This window comes from Ictidomys tridecemlineatus, chromosome 10, assembly GCF_052094955.1.
Source record: "Ictidomys tridecemlineatus isolate mIctTri1 chromosome 10, mIctTri1.hap1, whole genome shotgun sequence".
NCBI lineage: Eukaryota > Metazoa > Chordata > Mammalia > Rodentia > Sciuridae > Ictidomys > Ictidomys tridecemlineatus.
The window spans coordinates 77,600,517-77,623,411 of NC_135486.1; the positions used below are offsets into that span (position 1 = coordinate 77,600,517).

At 36.9% G+C, this 22,895-nt stretch overlaps 2 protein-coding genes across 18 annotated transcripts in view; one reads left to right on the forward strand and one right to left on the reverse strand.

Moving 5' to 3' along the window:
• Positions 1–5,916, forward strand: part of Abi1 (abl interactor 1) — a 103,139-nt gene extending 97,223 nt beyond the window's left edge. For all 15 annotated transcript variants that reach the window (XM_021722988.3, XM_021722989.3, XM_021722987.3 and 12 more), the window contains 2 exons: positions 234–419; positions 4,283–5,916. In XM_021722988.3, coding sequence (XP_021578663.1) covers positions 234–419; positions 4,283–4,458 — 362 coding nt within the window. In that variant the 3' untranslated portion in view covers positions 4,459–5,916. The remainder of the gene's footprint in view (positions 1–233; positions 420–4,282) is intronic.
• A 270-nt stretch (positions 5,917–6,186) lies between these two features.
• The window catches only part of Pdss1 (decaprenyl diphosphate synthase subunit 1), a 34,755-nt gene continuing 18,046 nt past the window's right edge, over positions 6,187–22,895 (reverse strand). For 2 of the 3 annotated variants that reach the window (XM_078023278.1, XM_021722993.3), the window contains 4 exons: positions 15,641–15,721; positions 15,391–15,504; positions 9,710–9,790; positions 6,187–6,648 (listed from right to left, as the gene is read on the reverse strand). In XM_078023278.1, the coding sequence (XP_077879404.1) occupies positions 6,508–6,648; positions 9,710–9,790; positions 15,391–15,504; positions 15,641–15,721 (417 nt within the window). In that variant the 3' untranslated portion in view covers positions 6,187–6,507. The remainder of the gene's footprint in view (positions 6,649–9,709; positions 9,791–15,390; positions 15,505–15,640; positions 15,722–22,895) is intronic. The other variant, XM_078023279.1, reaches the window with a different exon arrangement.

Here is a 22,895-nt window from a genome sequence, read left to right on the forward strand (position 1 = left end):
CAACCTCTTGCATTCATTAATTTGCAGTACTTTTTGATACCCTTATAGCTCATTTTAATATTGCAAAATTATTCTTAAGAGTAGCATAAACTTAACATACCAAGCTTTTATTTCTAATCATTGCATGTTACTATAGTGCATGCTATATATGAATGAATAAGCTTTCTTTAATTGTTAATTTATAAATTTCATTTAGACTACTTTCTTCAAATTAATTATCTGAATCTTTTTAGTTGCTGATAGTCCAACTCCACCTCCACCACCTCCACCAGATGACATTCCCATGTTTGATGACTCTCCACCCCCGCCCCCACCTCCTCCAGTGGACTATGAAGATGAAGAAGCTGCAGTAGTTCAGTATAATGATCCATATGCAGATGGGGATCCTGCCTGGGCCCCCAAGAATTATATTGAGAAAGGTATGGTACTATCAATGTGGAATTGGTGCACAGGACAATAACCTAATTACAGAATTTTAGAACTTTTTTAATTTTAGAAATTTTTTTTTTTTGGGTACCACCTTGCCCAGTGTTTCTCAATTTGAACTGCATTACTCACCAAGATGATTTACTTAAACCTTACTGCCTTTACTTTGTGTTATTTCCCAAAATAAAATGAGGGTTCATTCTTCATATTTTAAATTAAAATATGCTTTCAAGGGGTTGGGGTTGTGGCTCAGTGGTAGAGCACTTGCCTAGCACGAGTGAGGCACTGGGTTCAATCCTTAGCACCACATTAAAAAAATAAATAAAAAGTTACAAAAAACATGCTTTCATCTGCAGATGAACTAGCCTGTCTACATTTTATAGATAAAACAAATAAGGCACAAAAAGGAGCTAATTGACTAACTAAAATCATATATAATTGGTAAAAATTTAAAAAGTTTTACAAGCTCTTAATTAAAATAGATTTCACATCTGAATATTTAAAAATTTATTGGCACTATCATGAGAAAAAGCCTAACTTAAGATTCCTTTATGTGATTTCGTGTAGAAGATAAATCACTAGGATTGTTTTCATGAACTTCTAAAGTCCAGATTAACCTACTGTGCCTGATATTCATTGTGATTATTTATTAAAGAAATGTGGATGGGAAAGAAAAAAGTCAGGTTTCTAGAGTTTGTTTTTTCAGAGTTTTAAAAATGCTTATAATTTAGTTGATCAATTTTGGTTGTCTTTGAAATATATTGCCTTCCATTTACTTTATTAACTGATTTAAAGCAAATAACTTTAGGTAGCTCTGAGACCAGTGACATTCTTGCTTGCCAGTGTTTAAAACCTATGGCAAAAGCAAAATATTTTTTTTAGTATATTTAAACAATAAATAGTTTACATATTTTAAGGAAATCTTCAATGTTCTTTGTATTTGGAGGTCCATTTCCTTCAAATAGAGATAAGTTTTTAAACTTTAGGTTTGGATGATGTTTTTAGTCATATTTTCTTACTTTGGTAAGTAAATTTAACTTTATGTATATGGGACTGTTATATTTACATAAACTGACAAATTTGGGATAATATATTGATTAATATATTTGATATTAGAGCAGGATTAAAGAATTTCTTCACCCATTGAAATAATGAGTCTTAAGCCAGGGGTTACTTTTTTTTTCTTAAAGCAAGGCCAAATAGTAAATATTTTAATGTGCTATTCTTAAAACTCAGCCTTTTGGCAGCACAAAAGCAGGCATAGACAATACGTGAGTCGATCTGCCTTTGTTGTGATAAAACTTTATTTAGGGGGGGCGGGAGGAGTAGCTTGAATTTGTCCATAGGCAAATGTTTGTGGACCCCTGGTCTAAATCAAAAGTTGAGATTTAGTAGGGTTATACTTAAACCCATCATGTTACCTTTGTAATTACAAAAATGAAGGAATCCTGAAATTTTGAAAAACAGTTAATTTTATAACTTTCCCAAAAACCCTATTCTTATTAACTTCAGCCTAAAATGTACCCATGTACCTTTATTCATTAAATGTACCAATGTACATGTATATATTGTGTATGTTAGACTAATAGACCTTTGAGTTCCAAAGAACCCTATAGTACATATGCAGAGAAGAATTTGGCCTTTAATATGGATTAGATTCTAGAGCAGAATGGACATCAAATTGGTTTTTTGGCATCAGGGATTGTAGGGGCATTTAACCACTGAGCCACATCTTCAGCCCTTTTTTAAATATTTTATTTAAAGACAGGGTCCTACAGAGTTGCTTAGGGCCTTGCTAGGTTGTTGAGGCTGGCTTTGAACTTAAAATCCTCCTGCCTCAGCCTCCTGGGCCACTGTACCTGGCTAATCAAATTGTTAATGGTTAAATATTTTAGCAGGAAAAGAAATTATATGAGGGAGTATGCACTGGGGAGGAGGGCTGGGTGGCACTAGGTTTTATTTAAAAAGGGCACCTAGGAAACAGAAATATAATTTGGTTTAGTACCTTTATCATCTTTTTGCCTCAGTGGATCTAAGAACACAGTGAAGTAAAATTTTTGTTTTAAAATTTTTGTTTTAAAATTTTTGAAACTTGTATGCCATTAAACTCAAAATCACAATGCTGTGATTCTGTTACAGAATTAAAAGGAGAGAAATGAACTTATTGAGTCTACTTAATACAATGTTTTGCAAAGTTAAAAATGCCTATTTTAACATAGCAAATGATGGCTATGGAACAGTACTTCAGATCTCTTCCATAAAAGTTACTAATTCAGAATAATTATAGGGAGATGCAGTCTTTCTTAGGGGAAAATGAATTCCAGAGTATTTTAAATATCTATGAAAAATGCTTACTTCAAGAAAAAAAATGACAGCAAATAAAAATGAGGTAAGTCAATGAAAAAAATACATATCAGATATTATTCATATTAGAAGATTATGTATAATTTTAGAATAAAGGTAGACTGAAGGTAATATTTAAATTCATAAACCAGTAGTATGGAAAACTAATATTTTTTGTTTGCTATTCATTTGTATAACACTGTTTGCAAAAATAAATTTTTTTTGAACTTGAATAGTTGGGAGTGGAAGAGAATGTTTTAAACTGAATTTCGGATACCACAAAATTGTAAGATTTTTTTGAAACAAGTTTTATTTATTTATTTATTCAAAAACTACATTTGCCACCTTAATAGTCCTTCTAGTGCATGCCTGTAATTCCAGTGTCTCTGGAGGCTGAGGCCAATAGATCACAAGTTCAAAGCCAGGCTCAGCAAGTGAGACCCTGTCTCAAAATAAAATATTTTAAAAAAGGGCTAGGGATGTGACTTATTGGTTAAGCACAGGGTTCAATCCCTGGTACCAAGAAAAAAAGAAAAATAAAATAGTCCTTCTTATCTTTAAGGTAAGTGTAGGTATAATGCATTATTAGAATGCTCCAATTAATAAAAACGTATAGGTATAGTCCTGTAACTTACTGTGGATCCTAGGATGAGATTTAACCTCTCAATAACAATAAATGACAATAATAATGTAGTATTTTTAAATTTAGAAAACTTGGTTTGTTACCTAGTTTACTGAGTGGCTTTGCAGCTTTATCCAGTAATTATTTTGAAAATGGATCTTTGCATGTGGTGTAGGCACTTGATAGATACTTGAATGGGTGAATTAAAATACTTAATCCTAAAATTCAGAGATTTTTCTTCCTTTTTTTGGGGGGGGGGCGGGGCTCCAGCACTGGGCCTTAATGCAGAGGTGCTTTACCACTTGATCTACATTCCCATTCCTTTGTTTATTTATTTATGTGGTGTACCAGGGATTGAACTCTGGGGCACTCGACCATTGAACCACATTCCAAGCCCCGCCCCACTTTTTTTAAATTTAGTTTTTAGAGACAGGGTCTCCTTGAGTTGCTTAGCGCTCTGCTTCTGCTGAGCCTGGCTTTGAACTTGTGATCTTCCTGCCTCAGCCTCCTGAGTGGCTGTGATTTCAGGCGTGCACCATGGACCCAGCTTTTTTTTTTTTTTTTTTTTAGTTTTTGAGACAGTCTTACCAAGTTGCTGAGGCTGACCTCCAACTTTTTTGATCCTTCTGCTCAGCCTCCTGAGTAATAGAGATGGTAGAACCTGTTGTCTTCTTTAATCTAATCAGATCGTCAGTTTGGCTTCAAGATGAAGTCATTGATATAGGCACTTGGGTAACTAACCATTGACCTATCTATAATGATACATATCACAATTTAAAATCTTTATAAAAATAGTTTGTTTGCTACATTATAGACTTAATTGGCATCAAAATTCAAGCTAAATGTTGGGTGCAGTATACTTATGTAGTATTGCATCTGTTTTCTCCATAGTTGTTGCAATATATGATTATACAAAAGACAAGGATGATGAGCTGTCATTTATGGAGGGTGCAATCATTTATGTTATAAAGAAGAATGATGATGGCTGGTATGAAGGAGTCTGCAATCGAGTGACTGGTCTCTTTCCTGGGAACTATGTTGAATCAATCATGCACTATGCTGATTAATTATTTCTTTTTCCTTTTTTTTTTTCTTTTAAAGTAGGTTCTTATTATTCAGTCATACTGTGGGACTCTTATGGTTAACAGAATTGTCTTAATGTTTTAAAAATGTGCCCATATTTTCAGGACATGCTGTTTTATTGGTATATTTGAATGTCTACCTGTAAGCATAAATCTTTGAGGCAGTTTTTGTATTGCTAAACAACAGTTTATACAAGAGGCTGTCTATAATTGATTATGCTTATGTACTTACTTACACATTGTTAATTTTATGACCAGCTTAAATATTCTGGGGAATTGGGGTATATTTAACAAATGATGATTCAGATTGTACCATTACATGTTTCAGTGCAGCATGGTTACTAATAATACTATGTCAAACTAATATTAAAATCAGAAAACTTAAATGCTGGTGCTGGTCATACTTTTTGTTTAGATTCTCATTTTTAAAAAGTGTAAAGCATGCATAAAATTTATGTATTGAAATGTACTTAAAAATTCCAAGATGCTTCCAATTTGTGTATTACTTACCTACCTAGTATACTCATTCTAGGTGGGTCTCTAAGGTCTATATGTGAAACAAAACAAAAGGGGTTATCTGTAATGTTGTAATTTGTACCTAAGTTTTTTAATGAGTGAATTTGCATTATAAATTTTTTTCCATTCATAAATACATAAGTGAACCAAAGGTTTTTGTCCTTTCCTTCACTGGTTTGCTTTTAAAAAAAATACAAAACCAATTTATTGCAGAATTATGGTTCTATTTTCTCAACATATTAACTTGGAAAAAAATTTTTAGCCTTATCTCAGTCTGTCCCAATGGTAATGTGACGGATGTTTGCAGATTTAAAATCTGAGGTAATTATTTACAAGTCAATCTACTGAATTACTTTTTTAAAGTAACTTTTGAATCTAAGAAAATGTGTCAAAGCGTGCACATCCTTCTATAGGTAAAAGTCTTAAAGATTGCCATATTAGTCCTTCAGTTTTACAGTGGACTATTCTAGTACACTGGTTCAATGAAAGGAAATTATAAATATCTTTTACATATTGTAAAAGTGTATGCGATTAATTTGTGAATAGGCACTATTTAATCCATTACCTGGCACTAGAAAGAAACATAAGATTTTAAAATAATTGGGAAAGAAGATGGGTCATGTATTAATCAGTGAACAGAGATATACTTAACCAACAGATTTGTATTGAAATGCAACACATGCACTTTGTGTGTCTCCTCTTAATTTAAGGGAAAGTTAGAAGGATGTTTTCTTATCTTGTGTATAATTCTGTATTGCTTAGAATATTAAAGTAGAGCACTCAGTGTGGGTTTCTGTGTATTGAGGATTTATTTGAAGTTCAAATTACAGTTATGTACTGGGCGTTACAGATTTATCAGCATAGTGAATGGTGAGACTAGTGCAAAACATTTTATTTCTGAAAATTAAAGACCATTATTACTACCAATTCAATGTGACTGTTTCATATGCATTTTGCCTTTGTTAATTTCAAAGTATCATCAACGACCAACTAGCTACCTTCTACTTTTCTTTTTTCAAGTGGAATGTTCTCTTAATTTGTATATAACCTGTTGTCTAAATTTTATGTACAGTCTTTTATAATAAACCATTCTCCTATATGAAATTTTGGATACTGTTAAAATATAAATAATGTGGATTTCAGACCTGACTTCACAAATTTCTGACCTCTACTCCTATGGTGAAATAGGACAAACCGTTTGAATTTTAACATTGATTATTTATTTGTGTAATGGCTTCACATGTGGATATTAACAGTGTAAACAATACCACGAATAATCATCAAGATACCTCAGTTAGAATTTAAAGGACTCTATGACAGATTCAGGCAGTTAAATTAATTACATTTAAAAAGATTTCTGGAAAACTTTGCCAATAAAAAAAAAATACCCATCAATAAGATCAGAATTATTTTAAAATGATTTTTGGTTATTTGCATATGAAGCAAACAAAGTATATTCCACAAAATTCTTTAGGCACAGTCTGGTAAAATAGCTGCCAGATAGAACAGAAAGAGTTGTCATTTATCTCTTGTAAGTACAATTTCTGAAAGTTGAATGAGGGCATCTCTTTCTGGGGATGGTCGAAGTTTACTGATCTCTCTTACTGCTTCATGGCAGTATCGCTGGGCGAGGTAGGTTGTTTGTTGCACACCATCACTCTACAGATACAGAACAAAACAAAAAGATAACAGATGTCATTGACTGGATCAGGTCTTAGGTTTCTGCTATGATGAATTAAAGCATACTTCTGAGGTCAAATGAACCAAGGATCAGTCATAGTTAATAACCAAATTAAATTTCTCATATGTTTTCTTTCCAACTCATAATTCTAGCTTCCCCTGCTTACTTCTTTTAGATTTTTTTCTCAGACTGGAGCACATTTTTAGTCTATTAGCAAAGTGTCTGGCTCATTAATATCAAGTAGCCATTTATTTCTTCCTATTTTTTTACTTAATTATTAGAGGTTTTTTAAAAGTCTTACCTATGTGATACCTACACAGAATTTTAAATGAAAAAAAATTTAAGGAGAGATGGGCATGGTGGCACAAAGCCTGTAATCCCAGTAGCTTTAGGGGGCTGAGGCAGGAGGATTGCAACTTTAAAGCCAGCCTTAGCAATTTAGCAAATCTCGCCAACCCGGTGAGACCTTGTCTCTAAAGAAAATATAATAAATGGCTAGGGATGTGGCTCAGTGGTTAAATCCCCAGTAAGAAATAATTTTTTAAAAAATGAGGAGAATGGAGGTATATCGAGAGATGCCTTTGGGATGAAGCAAGGAATATATATTCAAGTGAGAATTCAGGTACCCTCCAGAGTGAGACATCAATCTGTCAGTATTCTCATTTCTTGGTTACCAATTTTGTTGCCTTTCTGTTAACAAAGACAGACATTTGGCCCACACATACAATGTCTCTTAATTTGGTCATTATATTGCTGTGTTTACTTCTGTTGGTTACCTTTGAGGATACCAGTGTTCCTGTCTTCTCCTCTTAACTATATCATTGCACTTCAGACAGAGGTTTACATTCTATTCTGTAGTCTTTTTACTGTTGGTGCTTTCTAAAAGCGGACACAATTAAAATACTATTTCTATGATGCAAAAATATTTACTGTGAAATTAAGTCATGACTATTTAATTTCCGTCTTCTTAGTTAACGATCCCTTTTCCACTTAAGTATTCCTAACATCATGATTGAAAGGCCTGATTTTCTCTACCAGTTGCTCAAAATATGACATATTTCAATTTGCTGTGCCTTTTTGTACAGAAGTCTTGCCAGATGCAAATGACCTACCCAGAAAAGTGTGAATGGGAAGTCAACTTTTGAATCCTTATGTGTGATTACTTTAGTTTGCCTTAAGATTTAACAGATGAATTAACTGAGTCTAGGTAGGTGTGAAATGTTTATTTTTCCTATAACTGTTAGATTTCTTTAGTATTACTTTGCACCCCTTCTTTGGAGTTTTCCAAAATCATTTTAAATTTCTTAGAGCTTGTTCTAACTCATTTTAAAAATATTTTTTGCTTTTTTTTTTGTTTTATAAATGAAGTACTTTTTGGGTCATCCTATTTATATTTTTCCTGAGTCTTTATTTCTATTCATCTTGGTCTTTCTGGCTTAGCAAGATTCAATCAACTCCTCAGTAATTCTGAGTTGTCTATTCATATTTAATGAAGGAATGGGTCTAAAAGCTCTCTGAGTGTAGAGGGAACTATAATTGAGGCCTTTGGGCAATTTGCTTAGAGAACATTCCTGTGGAGTTTTGTCTAAGTGCATTTCTGGCTAGGAATGCTTCAGCAAGAAAAAGCAGGCTTCTGTATAAAAAGGCACAGCAAGTGGGGCATGGTGGTATACGCATGTAACCCCAGCAGCTTGGGAGGTTGAGGCAGGAGGATTGTGAGTTCAAAGCCAGCCTCAGCAAAAGTAAGGTGCTTTAATAAGCAAATCAGTGAGACCCAGTCTCTGTAGTATAAAAACTATACACATATCATTTACATCTAGAGATGATTTAAGTAAGTATCTGAAAGAATGTGTAAGTTATATCTGAAAGCTGCCTTTTTTTCTTTTTTTAAAATAAGGGGCTTTTGCATATCTGAGGTTGGGGCAGGGTGTCTTGTATCTAGTGTCCCAGGGACATAGGGGGGTGACTATAATTATTTCTGAAGCCAGAACCTCTCTCAGGTTTCTTTATCAGTTATAGATCCCTCTTATACTGAGTTTTTAAATAACTGCCAAACCACCCTCTTTGCAAATTGTAGAACATAACATTATTATGCATTAGTTAAAAAGAAATATATCCTTTTTGGAAGGGTTTTCTGCTTTTGAACATTTAAGAATCTGAACTTCAGGCCACTTTTTTTAGTAATTGTTATGCTTACTCTACCTCATTTACTAGATCTGTGGCCTCCAAATGATTGAATGTGCAAAAGCTCATTCTCAAAAGACAGTCACCCAAATTGAAAATATGCAAAAGATCTGGTTTCTACAGAATAATGCCGAAGATACATGGCAGTATATTTGAAACAAGCCTCTAGCCCCTGAACAGTTAAATGTTTCTTTCTTTAAAAGAAAACATAAGTCTAAAGTTTGCCTGTGTTGATTAAAACTTATTTTTAAAATTAAAAAAAAATTTTTTTTTTTTTTTTTAGTTGTTGATAGTCCTTTATTTATTTTACATGGTGCTGAGAATCGAATCCAGTGCCTCATACATGCTAGGCAAGTGTGCTATCCCTGAGCCACAGCCTCGGCCCGATTAAAATTTTTTTAAATGAGTATTTCTTTAGTTACCCCTCCAACAACTAGATAGCATGGGCCATTTGTGAGTGGACTACTGTAGTCTAGCTGTAGGGATGAGGGTTTGGACTAGGTTGGAAGCCAGTCTGGATACCTTGGAGCATAGCAGTGTGACAGGTGTGGGGAAGAGTAGTTTTCAACCATCAGGGTTCAACCATGACTGCACAGTAGAATTACTTGGGCAACTTGTAAAAACTTAATGTGCACACTGAACTTGTGACCAATTAAAATATTCGAGTAGTATTATAGAAGAAAGATGAAAATACTGAACAACAAGTGTTTCCTTCCCAGTTTCTATTAAATCAAAACTTAAACTTGGTCTTGTATCTGAAATGTAACTTTTCATTAGTGTTACATAATTTGTTTGGTGCAGGGCTGTGCCACATTGTATATGCTGCTGCCTTTTTTCTTGTAAACATAATCTTACCTGTAATACGTACTGTCGAGCTCTGTCCACATCTCCTGGCAAACTGAACCGTCTCATTATCATTGCATTCATTTCTGGGAACTAACCATAAAGAAAGAAAATGTATTTATTGTTCTTGAAGAATCAAGTGTTCTAACACTCGTTTGTAACAACAGGAAATAATAAAAAACAAAGGTGATCAAATTCTGTGATGTAGGGGAGCAGTAAGTTGTAGCATTAAAGAAGCTGAACAAGTGGGCCATGTCCATGCCCAGGAGCTATGTAGGTGCACATGGGAAGTACAGCCAAAATAATCTCATTGACTTCTCTGATGATTCTGAAACTTCAGACTGCAGCAGAATCACCTGTACTGCCTGTTGTGGCTCTTCCTCAGTTTCCAATTCAGTAGTGTAGAGCCTGAATATGCGTTTCAGACAAATTTCCAAATGATGCTAACTAATGCTGCTGGTCCATGCTGACATTTTGAGAAGCACTGGCCTAGGATGAGAGTAGGAATTAGGCATTCTAGTACTCAACTAAGTGGAAATGAAAGCTGCTGAGGTTTCTGAGCAGAGGGTAACGAGCTCTGCCCTAAGCAGTGTGTGGAGTGGCTCTGAGCAGTGGTGCTCAGTGCTGACTGCACATTGGAATCTTTGGAGGAAGTTAAAATACCATTGCCTGAATCCCACTCCCAAAGATTTTCATTCAGTCTATTGGCTTAGGGTTTAGCTTAGGCCTAGGCATGTTTAATGTGCAGCCCAGGTTGAGAACCTTAATAATTAGATCTTAATCAGGTTACTGTAGTGAACTATGAAAAAGGTCAGAATAAAGCTGATGGTAATTAGAGGAAAAAAGCAGGGAGGCACAAAAGATTCTGAAGACATAAACTATTCTATAGTACTTAGCAGTTATTTTGGAGAATTGCCTCCAGGAATAATAAGGAAACCAGGAGAAAAATCACTTCACTTCCTAAACACTAGTCCTGGTCTGCCACCAGGTGCCACAGCTGAATGAGTTCCTTAATCTCCTATCTTGGCTTGCTCATCTATCTTGTGATCTGAAATCCTTGATTTCTAACAGTCTGTCATTCCATGGAATAAGAGGTAAGATGTGTTTGGTCTTAGACAAGTCAGTGCTTACAACAGTTGCCAGTTTTTCCCTGGCAGTGAACTTGAAGGATGAAATAAACTGTCCTGCAACCATCACCCTGATATTAGTAATCCTGGAAGAAAAAAGGGCACACATAGAAAGAACTCAATCAAATGATGACACGCGAGGAAGATTTTTTCTAACAGTGAAGTATGCATTAGAACAAAGTTCTAAACGTGTAGAGGCTTCTAACGTGCTTCTAGAAACTAAGGAGCCAACAAGTGGCTAGTTCTTAAAACCAACAATTTGCTTTAGTTATTTGTCTTTTAAAAATAAAATAATTTAAGCTTTACTGGAAACAATTCAGGAAAGCCTCAATATTGTAAAAAGCCAAATGAGGCAGGCATTTGTTTACATTCTTTAATAGCACATCCCAAAACTGGGCAGCTAGAATGCTTTATCTTTATAATGTTGATTGTGACACTGGGCTTGAGTAATTTTACCTTGTTTACAGTGTATAAACTTTATCTGCAACATAGCAAGTGGTAAAATGTGCTGATTGGTGGTTTCTCTGATGCTTTTTTTATACTAAAAATATTTGCATTGAATGTGACTGTTTGTTTTAACATGCAAATATCAAACTTATTTTAGGCACTACTCCCCATCCCCCTTAAAGTGTGTGTGTGGAGAAGAAATGAGAAACAGGAAGAACAGCTGCCTGTCTGCAGATTTAATGAAAGCATAAGAAATTTTTTGTTTGTTTAGGCTGTTTTTAAGAGTAGGAAAACCTGTGGATGAGTCCAATTGTGAAATCCGCCCATAAATGAACCTACAAAGGTGATCAGTAAATTGGAGTGTTTACCCAAACAGAACTTGGGTAACTCTAGGGCACCAACTAGTCACCACAACAGCAAAAGCCTGTGCAGCTGGTGCAGGGGATGGTGATGCCAGCTGAAAGTACAGCTACATGCTGACATTTAGGTGACATCAAGTAAGAGAAACAGAAGAAAAGAAGGTTTTCAAAAAGATCTTGCAAACTAATGTAGTCTCACTGAAGAAAACACTTCCATTTTATTTCTGAAGATGAGGGTCTAATCAATATATTCTTGGGAAATTTAACAAGGTTTTTGTTGTCCAGTAATACTGAAAGTTTTCTTTCTTTCTTTCTTTTTTTTTTTTTTGTGGTGCTGAAAACAGACCAGAGTCTTGCACATGCCAGATGAGGGCTCTACCACTGAGCTACAACCCCTAAACTTGTTAAATCCCCTGTATCAACTATTATCAGAAAACATCTTTAGAGGATGCCAAGAATATTAGAATCCCAAACCCAGGGAATTTCTGACAATTGCAGAATCCAGCAAATTCTAATTTCAAGATAACCCAGCATGCCTTAAAAAGGCAGTTGCCCAATATTGCTTGTGCTATACCAATGAGACTCAGCAGATGTTTGTAAATGGTTAAGGTCAAAGACTAATCTACAAACAAAAATTCACCTACCTATGGAGAAGGATTACAAACACCTTAGAACTACTCTACTAAATGGGCATGTTAATCACAAATAAGAAAAAGTAGACTTCAGAGCATTATCACTGCATTTTCAATGCCAGGCACACTGGTTATCTGCTCTGTGGGGAGACCTACTGGGTATTACACAAGCTCATCAGGTAATAACTTCTGGCAACATTATCAGTGGTAATAATAATTTATGATGTAGTAAAATGAATGCTGGTCCTAGAAAACTTTGCCATGTTCAATTGCCTTTTGTGCCATTGACCAGATGTTTGATTTTGGCCAGGCTTGAGCATCAATTTCTTATTTGTAGAACAGACATCATCATATCTACCACAAAGAGGATTAGATATAATGTATGAAAGAGTCCTTTATAAACTAAAAAGAATGCATTTTCATTAAATGAAGATACTGTACTTCCTCATGTTATGTTTGAAACTTGTTTTAACCAAAATTTCAAAATGATAAACCCCATAAATTTGGGGGTGAAGGTGGGAGTACTGGGAATTGAACCCAGAAGTGCTTAACCACTGAGCCACATCCCCAGCCCTTTTAAATTTTGAGACAGTGTCTTACTGAGGCTGGCTTTGAACTTGCGATCCTCCTCGCTCAGCCTCCCAAACCACTGGGATGTGCCACTGGGCCTGGCTCCCACAATTTTTCTGACAAATTTCTTGATAAGAATCTCTTTTTTTTGGGCTGGGGATGTGGCTCAAGCGGTAGCGTGCTCGCCTGGCATGCATGCGGCCCGGGTTCGATCCTCAGCACCACATACCAACAAAGATGTTGCGTCCGCCGAGAACTAAAAAAAATAAATATTAAAAATTCTCTCTCTCTCTCTCTCTCTCTCTCTCTCTCTCTCCTCTCTCACACTCTCTTTAAAAAAAAAAAAAAGAATCCTTTTTTGACATTGTAATCCATTAGTATAGCCTAACTTTGCTGTTTTATTTGAAAACAATTACATGTTTAACTAACTATGAATACACATTTGACTAACTTCTGGCCCTTGTACCACCAGACAAAAACCAATCTATTTATGAAATAAGTCTTATGCAGAGTTACTTCCTGCTTGGCTTCATCATGTGTTCCCTTTTCTAAGGCTACAATGTGCCTTTTTAACTCTCTTTTCCAGCTGCCTTATGGGCAGATGAGGAAAGTGCTGTCTGGTGACAATGAGTGGATGCCTCATGACCCTGGGATTTCCCACTGAGACACACATAAAATCATGGTTTGGGGCTTTGAAACTCTTTGTTCCTTTTCTTTGCCCCTAACTCCCACCAAACCCACTATTTTTTATCACACATTTATCGACAGATCAATATGTAGGAGGAGTTCATTCAAACTGCTCCCCACTTTGCACCATTATATCTAAAGGCAAAATTAGCCATTATTTCCTTGTGTAGAGAAAATTAATTTCTTTTGAAATATGTTCACAGTGAAACAATCAGAAAAGGCCAGTCTCTTCTTGAACCAGTTATCTTAAGGTTTAAGTAGAACTCAACTGTTAGTATGATGGGGCTTAAGAAAAGTATTTGTAATTGTTGAGATTTCTAAAAATATACAACATTGTAGCAGATTGGAGGCTTTTTTTAAGGAAAGGCATGCTCTTAGTTATCTTGATAATCTCAGGGCCCAACTGAATCTTTGCCAAACTAGCTGTGTTAGCCTACTTATGCCGTGTCCTTCTTCACCCATGTTTACCAGCCACTGTCTGAGGAGACTGTATGTAGTTTTACCAGTCCTGGTAGCCAGTGACTAATTTTTTCTAACCTCAGGCTTACCCTTACATTTACACCGCTAATGAGTATTTTTTGTGTGGGATTATGGCAAAACAGGAAATGTTCCTCACTCCTGCTTTAATGTGTCAAAGGGAGTTTTATAAATTTTTGGCAGAATTTGGCATACATATTAATAATCTTCCTGAGTTTGAAACTGGTTAGTCTCAGTGAGAGAAAGGACCCGTGAAAAGCACACTTTTCACTTCAGCCTCAAATTTTTTCAAGAGGATGAAGCCTGGTAATAATGGTGTTTCTATCAAATGCCCCAACATCTCTGTTCACAGCCTTTATTCTTTGATTGACTGCTGTTGCCCAAGGCAACCTGATCAAGCACCCAGGATATCAGCCTCCCTTGGGATTGAATCACCCTGGCAGCAGCTCTACTAGATAATAGCTGCAAGATGATCGCTCTTCTCTAGATTAAAATGGAATCAACGAGTTCTACAAAAGACATGATTTACCTTTATAAATTTTAAATCAAAAAGGTAGTATTTAATTTAATGACATGGTGATGAATATCTTATTGCTTTGCTAAATACCCAATGCCTCTAAGTGAAAATCTATTTAAAAAATGGTCCAAGCACCAGCCAGTGTCCCACTTATTTCAGATAACACTTGGCACAGCCGAAAGCAGTGCCGCCAGGAACCAAAACATGGTTCTTGGTGGAAATGTCTTGCCTTGTGAGTCACAGCAGCATCTTTCATCCATATTAAGGAGAATATGAAGGCAGCTTTACTTACTTCCTTGACATCCCTCAATCTGGAGAAAGAAGGAACTGTGATTCTAGTGGATTCTATTGACTTCTTGACATTCTGAGGCAAAGGCTGAGGCTCTGATGCCTCATAGCAGTGAACAGTCCCATTAAACTTCTGGAACTGAAGAGTTTCTCAGGCTTACAGGCCCCTTTTTAATGGGCCCTGAGGCACACCCAAAGTCCAGTCCTACGATCAAGATGTGGGAACCAATCACCTAGCCAGTGCCCAATATATGAAACAAATCCTAATACTACAATAAATAAAATACCTATGGTACCTAACACTTTACAAGATAGTAAGAAGTATTCTCTCAGTTAATCCTCGAAACAACCTGGGGAAGAAGTGTGTAATCTTTTATATTTTATATTTTATATTTTACAGATAAGGCTTAGAAGTAAAAATGACTGGCTCCAGTATCTCAGTTCTAAAACCAGGATCAAACCCAGATCTGTGGTCTCTTATCTGTCTCCTTAGCTACTCCTTATCTCAGCCTTTCCATCAGATGTGACCAGAGACATTGGCTCTGTAAAGCTACATAACAGTGTATCAAAGGCAATTTGTAAAACTTACCTGCTGACAAGCAAACAAGACTGGGCCGGTGGCCAACCCAAGTTTCAGATCAGCAGATGTTGGTTTGCCCATCTGATCAGAACAGGAGGTGAAATCCAATACATCATCGATAAGCTAGAGAAAAGAAAAAGGCAATGTAAACAGCATCACAGTGCCCACATCACTGCTACTCTGTAGGGATTTTACACTGGGGGGAGAGTACTTGCTGTCCCAACACACTGCCATTCTTTTAAATAAGAAACACACCAACCTGAAAAGCTATTCCCACATTTTTTCCATATTGATAGGCAATCTCATGCACCACTGGGTCAGGGCATCCTAGGACAGAGACCTGAAACAAAGATTCTCAGATAAGCTGCTGGCAGCCAGAAAAAGGCCAAACCCTAGATCAAAGAGTCAGATGAAGATTCTCTTAAAATAAGAAGTTGTGAGGCTAGATTATGTAGAACCAGGAATCCCCAAAGGATACAAAACAAGTACAAAATAAATGTTCTTTTTCTTACCTTTTTTTTGGTGGTGCTAGGGATAGAACCCTGAGCCTTATGTATGCTAAGCAACCACTCTTATCACTGAGCTAGCCCACCCTCTGTTTACTTAAATACTAAGAAAACAACCTTACCCTTCCCCCTTTCTTTGCAACAGAATAAAGTCTTTCTCATTGCCTGGGAAAAACTGAGCTATTAGGAGACAGTTCTGCTATCAGGCTAAGTAAACCTTTGTGACATGAAAAAGAAACAGATTCCATTATGTGAAATACTGGCTTCCAGCACTCAGCACACTGGCCCAATATACTGTTGGCTTTAAAGAACCTCTACAGATTACCCTTCATTTTAGGGCGAGATATCTCATCAAATCATTCACATGATGTGTATTTCCCCATCTGTACTCTTTTCTTTTAATAAATTTTGGTTATTCCACTTACTTCTGAATGTAGTTGTTTCTTGCTCTGTCTGCAACAGTCTCAAGCCTTGTGCTTCAGACATTCAGATTTTATTCTTTCATTATCAGAAGGATTGTCCTTGGTTCTACTCTTCCTATATTTCTCTTGCAAGAACTAATATAATTGTGTAACAAGTGTTTTATCCCCTTGTTAGTGGGGTTCTGGAGAAAAAGGGCTTCAAAAGTCTTTTTTAATACTCAAAAGATAACTAGTCAGCCGCTTGAGTGTACTTCCCACTGCTCTGTTAAGCATGCTAAGCAGGCTTGGCCATATTTTCAGAAAACAAAGACTGGGTAAAAATACAAAGAGGGAAGGGGGTGCTCATTTTGCTTTACTGGAGAGGAAATGTCTACATTGACTCTCAATGAGAAAGTCAGATGGAGGTCTTCATGTAATGATCACTGGTGATAAATAATCCTATCCCCAACCTTTAGTCCCTACCTCTGTGTTTGAGAACCCATTTTGCTCAGGCATCAGCATGGTACAGTGGGGCACTCTCTGCAGTTTGCCAGCAGGGTTTGAATTTTGCCCCTTACCCCAACCATGTGACCATGGCATACTATTTAAGCTTTCTGTGTTTCAGTTCCTTTCTCTGTAAAATGTAGGTATTAAAAGCACCCCTCACATGGGTGCTGAGAAGTAAATGTGATGTTGCACCTAAGCCTCAGTAATTTTGCCTGGCATCTGGTTAGAACTCAATTTGTGTTTATAATCTACCCCTCATCCTCCTCTGTCCACTGGATCCAGAACCAGCAGCCTGGGCAGGGTCCACTCACTTCTGCTTTTTAAAGTTAGATCATATAACTTCCTGAGCCTGGAGAATGTTTTTTGACAATGTTAAGTCTGTGACTAGAATGCTTAGCTGAAAGTGCAGGATAAACTGCCCACACCATAAAGGGTCAGGTGATCATTTATTTGAATGGATAATAAGCTTGTAACTGCTTTCAATAGACCTATCTGGGGCTCTGAGTTTTAATTAAAGACTCTCTATGAGACATAGGAAATAATTTAGAAACTTTGAAGGAAGCTCAGATATCCATCAAATTGGCTTAAAGAATGAGAGCATGGCAAGATTTGGGCAGCTTGGGATATGCTGAACTGGGCAGAAATAACTGACAATGAAGCACACTCCTGTAGCTACATTAATGCTGTCTTCTTAACATAAAGCCCCTCAGAAATACAAACTGAAAAAATGGAAGATTTTTTAAAGAGGTCTTCTACTTCTAATGTTATTGTTAATAGATTAACAATCACGGAGCACATATTGTTAGCACCTTGTATCATCTTGGTTAAAGCTCACAACATCCCATAAATACTATTATGTGGCTGATGATGAGAAAAACTGACAAATTCTGATCACTCGCTCTGTACCAGACACCATTCTAAGATTCACTGCACAGGAAGTCACTGTGAGGTCTGAGGAACTGAGATGCCAAGGGAACAGGAGTTACATTCAAAGACATGCTGGAATCTGAATCCAAGATCTGGCCTCAGATACCATTTTTTTTTTTTAAATCCTTTTGTAATACTGCTTCCAACAGACAGAACAACAGAAGCTCAAAGAGGTCAAGGAACATGCCCCAAGTCGGCATAAAGCCATGAAGTCTGCCTGCCATGTCCCCTCCCCACTCACATCTGCCCAAACAGCCATGAGCTCCTCGTTAGCGGGCAGCTTCTACCTCACACACAGTGAAGGGTCAACGTTTGTGTTCACATTTCAACTCCTGTAGCACAAAGACCTCCTCAGAGTCCTGTTCCCTTAACTAGGTTAAGAACTGTTGGGATCTGTGGCAATCTAACCGAAAACAACCACAAATAGGAAAATCATACAACAAAGCACAACACATGTATGGCAAGGAGGTAAGCTAATGTAAAAGGACACTGCTCAGCATCAGAGATGCTCACGTTTCTGAAAGTGGGTGGAAAATAGAGAATGAGTAAGTCAAAGAAAGTAGAGCTTCACTGATTGTTTTGGTCGAAGCAGATGCCACAGCCATGTTGTGCTGTGTGTGTATATGTGCTTCTTTCTGGGGAAGGGCCACACCTTGCATCAGATTCTCAGAAAAATTGGGAAATACTGTTCGTATTGGAGAGGGAAAAATACTTGATATTTAATAAGGATCTCTTATCTTTTTTTGGTGTACTGGGGATGGAACCCAGGGGCACTTTACCACTGAGCCATATGCCCAGCCCTTTTTATTTTTTATTTTGACCCAGGGTCTTGCTCAAGTTGCCAAGTCTGGTCTGGAACTTGCAATCCTCCTTCCTCAGCCTCTTGAGCCCCTGTGATTACAGGCATGTGCCACTGCACCTGGCAAGGATTTCTATCTTTGAAGAATCTGTTTCTTCAACATGGATTAAGAGAAATATTTGGATAGGAATGTACACATTGAATCTTATTTGTTAAAAACAGCAGACAGAACTGAAACTCTACTATCACAGAAAATATCAAAAAAGGATACCGTCAAAACCAACTGAAAATATTCAGAGAAAATACATATAACATCACAGAAAAATAACTAATAACTTATAAAGAGCTCTTAAGAACTGAGGGGATAAAAGATCAAATAGGCAAAAGATAGGGACAGATAATTCTCCAAAATTAAAGAAATAATAACGACTCTTAACCATATGAAATGATGTGCAGCTTCACTCAGAAGAAATACAAATTAATCACCATGATACCATTCCTCATATATTAGATTGGGAACAACTAAAAAGTCTAATGCCGTATTCAGTTAGTAAGGCTGTGGGAAAGAAGTAAGACACCCTCATCAACTCTGACAGAAATGCACACTGTTATACTCTGTACAGGGAATTTGCTTATGTGTCTAACAAAGCCACAAATGCAACTGCCCCTAAATTAACCCAAAACACATACCTCTCACAATACAAAAATACTCTTACATAAGGTTAGTCATTGTAATGTTATTAATAATGATAAAATACCGGAGACCTGAATGCCCAAACATAGGAAAGTAGCTGAATAAACTATGGTACATCCACACAATAGATACAGTTGCAGCTGTTTTTAAATGAGGCAGATTCTATAATCATCATGGTATCTGTTCAGAATATATTATTAAGTGAATAAAGCAAGGTGCAAAAGCAAAACAAACACAGAGACCCGTGCATTCTTTGTTGTAAGAAAGAGAAAGAAAAGATAGACACGTGTTTGTTCGCTTGTACAAAATGAAACACAGGAAGGAGGAATCAGAAAATAATGAGACTAGTCACCCACAAGCTGCGTGCAGCAGATGGGGAAGTGACGATGGCATAAAAAAAAAAAGAAAGGGGAGCTGGCTTTTTGTAAGTTTTGACTTTTGAGCAATGTTAATGTCTTATATACTCAAAATAACAAGAGTAACAAGACCCTCACACAAAACAAGCAAAATCAGTTAACAACAGGAAGGAACCCCTAACATGGAATTAAAATGATCCAAATTTTCAAATAATAACCACACCAGAAAGGAGAGAGGAATTATTATTATTATTATTTTGATACCAGTGACTGAACCCAGCGTGCCTAACCACTGAGCCATATCTTCAGCTCCTTTCATTTTTAAATTTTTGAGACAGGTCTTGAGCTTGTGATCCTCCTACGTCATTTTCCCGAACCACTGGGATTACAGGTATTACAGGTGCCACCACACCGATGGGAGAGATAACTTTTAAACAGTGCTTTGATTTATCCTCAAGCTAAAAACAAAAGGATCTGTAAACAAAACACTAAATGCTAGCCACTGGGCTTGTTTTTCACATTTTGATTTTGAAAGTCCTATGGATACTGTAGGATTGAGCATATAAATACATTGTGGAGAATGGGAACCAAGTTTCTCACAGTTGGGGAAGAGTTACAAATATGGAAAAATGGAATGCTAGAATAAATCATGAATCCTGAGGGGTGAGGTGGATTTGGAGCCACCAGTAGGATACCTAAAGGTTTCAAAGAAATCTGGGTGGATACAGAAATGTACATATCCATAGGTGTTAGTCAGCTGTTTGTCACTATAAAGGAATACCTGAGAAAATCAACCGCAGAGGAAGAAAGATTTATTTTGGCTCATAGTTTCAGAGGTTCCAGTCCATGGTCACTTTGGTGAGGCAGAACATCATGGTGGAGAGTACACAGTGGATCAGAAGTGTTCACCTCAGGGCATCCAGGAAGCAGTGAGACAGAAGGGTCCAGGGACAAAGCATACCCTTCAAAGGTGTGCCCCAAGTGACCCACCTCTTCCAAACACACCCCATCTCCCAAGGTTTCCACCCAATGATACCACCAGCAAGGGACAAAGCATTCAACACATGAGCCTTTGGGGGAGAATCCAGATTTAAACCATAACACTACATACATACACAACACATACACAGGTATGTCCAGCTATTCCACCGACAGGGCCTAGAAACAGTGACACGCAGTTCCAAATTCTGATTTCTAAATATCATCTCCACCAAAAAGAATTTGGGCTCCATGGAAGCCAGGGCTGGAAAGCACAAGATGCGCCTGGAATATCTCCTGCCATAAATTAAGGAAGTGCTAAAAGAATGTTGGAAACATATTAAAAGATGTAGAAGCAAGATTAAAGGGCCTCCCCCCGTGGCCAAATATGGGACAATTAAGCTTTAAACCTTGATAAAGGGTTATAATCCATAGAATTACAACCTAAGATTCATCCAGACAAGAGCTACCTATAACAGAAGACTAACACTACTGTAGAAGAGTGACTTGGAAGGAATGACAGGAAAACCACCATTTGGCAACTACCATAGTAATAACTGCCTCAGAAAAGAATCATTAGAAGATGCTAAAACCAGCAGGTGAGAGTTTGATGAGAAACAATATTTACATAATATGAAAATGCCTCCTTAAAAATAGGGCAAAATATTAACTTTAAAGTAAAGACTCCTGGCAGATAGCACCCTCTCCAAGTGATCAAAGTGCACCTCAGTAGTTAGGAGCTAGAGACATCAGGCATCTCCTGAGGTGATAAACTGAGAGGACAGCACTGCTTGTTGTACTCCTGCCACATTCACAACCTGAATCTAATCTTGAGAAGCATCAGACAAACACACCTTGAGAGGCTCAACAACATAATTAGCCTGAGTTCTTCAGAACATCAAGGTAATAACACAACATGAAGCCTAAGGAACTGCTTTAGACAACAGAGACTAAGATCTCATGACAACTGAAGGCAACGTGAGATCCTGGAATGGATCCTGGGGGAAAAGATTTTTTCCCTTTTGTTATTTTGTATTTGGACAATTCACAAAATCTGACTAAGGTCTATTCATATACAGTAACAAAAACTCAGCATTCTGCTAATATGATCCAGAACACAAAATTCTGTGGTAGCACTCTAGAGCTTTGAAAATAAAGCAAGAAGAAACCCCAATGATTCCAGGACACACATATTGCTGGAGAGAAAAGAAACCCAGGAAAAAGGGCCAAGGATATAGCTCACTGGTGGAGCACCTGTATGTACGAGGCCCTAGTTCAACCCCCAGTACTACAAAGCCAAACCAAACCAAACCAAGGGGAAAAAACAACAAAGCAGGATTACCTAGTTCTAGGTTCAAGTCCCAGCTTAACCACTGTCTAGCTGAAGAACACTGGCCAGACAACACGACTTGTCAGCTCTCATTCCAAACAATATTCTGGACAACAAGTCATCACTTTTACTGGTAAGCTATACAATGTATTTTGCACGACTGTCTAAATAAACGCCCAGTCATTTTTTGAACATAAGATTAATTAATTCTATTTTTAGAATTAACATCAGTTACAAAAACAAATCTCCCTAGATAGTCCTCTCTTAGATTTCCATATTATTCCTGCTTATAATAAAGTGGTTGGTTAAAAAGGATAAGGTGGCTTGGGGTAAGATGGAAGAGGAAAAATGGTGTCCTTGGTAGAATGAATTAGAAGCTGGTAAATTTCTTTCCAATTCCTAAAACATTTTGGAAACCCACTAGTTCTTCTATAATAATACCAATCTTTACATTCCTATTCCCTCTTTTGGCCTGTTTAATTTGCTTCGTATGCATTTCTTCGGAGCTCACATCTTTGCATTTTAAATACCAAGAGTACATAAAAATAGCAATTTTCAATACATAACACCACTGGAATATTTCCACCCATGGGCACTTAAATATAGAAGCTTTTATTCAGAGAACACACTATGATTTTGTTTTATTATTCTAACAGCTCTGGGGTTTAGGAAAAAATTACATGGAAAAATAGATGGTTCTGGGGCGATGCCAGCATGACTCCTAGTGGAGGGCTTAGAGTATTTTGTTTTTAATAAACGGTTGAGTCATGTTCATACGTTCATTATTTACTTGCTAAAAATCTTTGAAGAATTCAGTACTATTTATGAAAGAATACCTGTGCATTATCTTTGGCTTCTTAAGCAGAGGATAGTGACCATAATTAAATCTTTCCTTGATAACTTAGATAACTTACATCCATCTCCTCGGTTTCTGGCACTGAGTGAATCAGTCCCAGTTCTGGCCCCAGGCAGTACTGCTCCTTTGTGCCTGAGGTTGTCCACTTTGTGCAATTCTA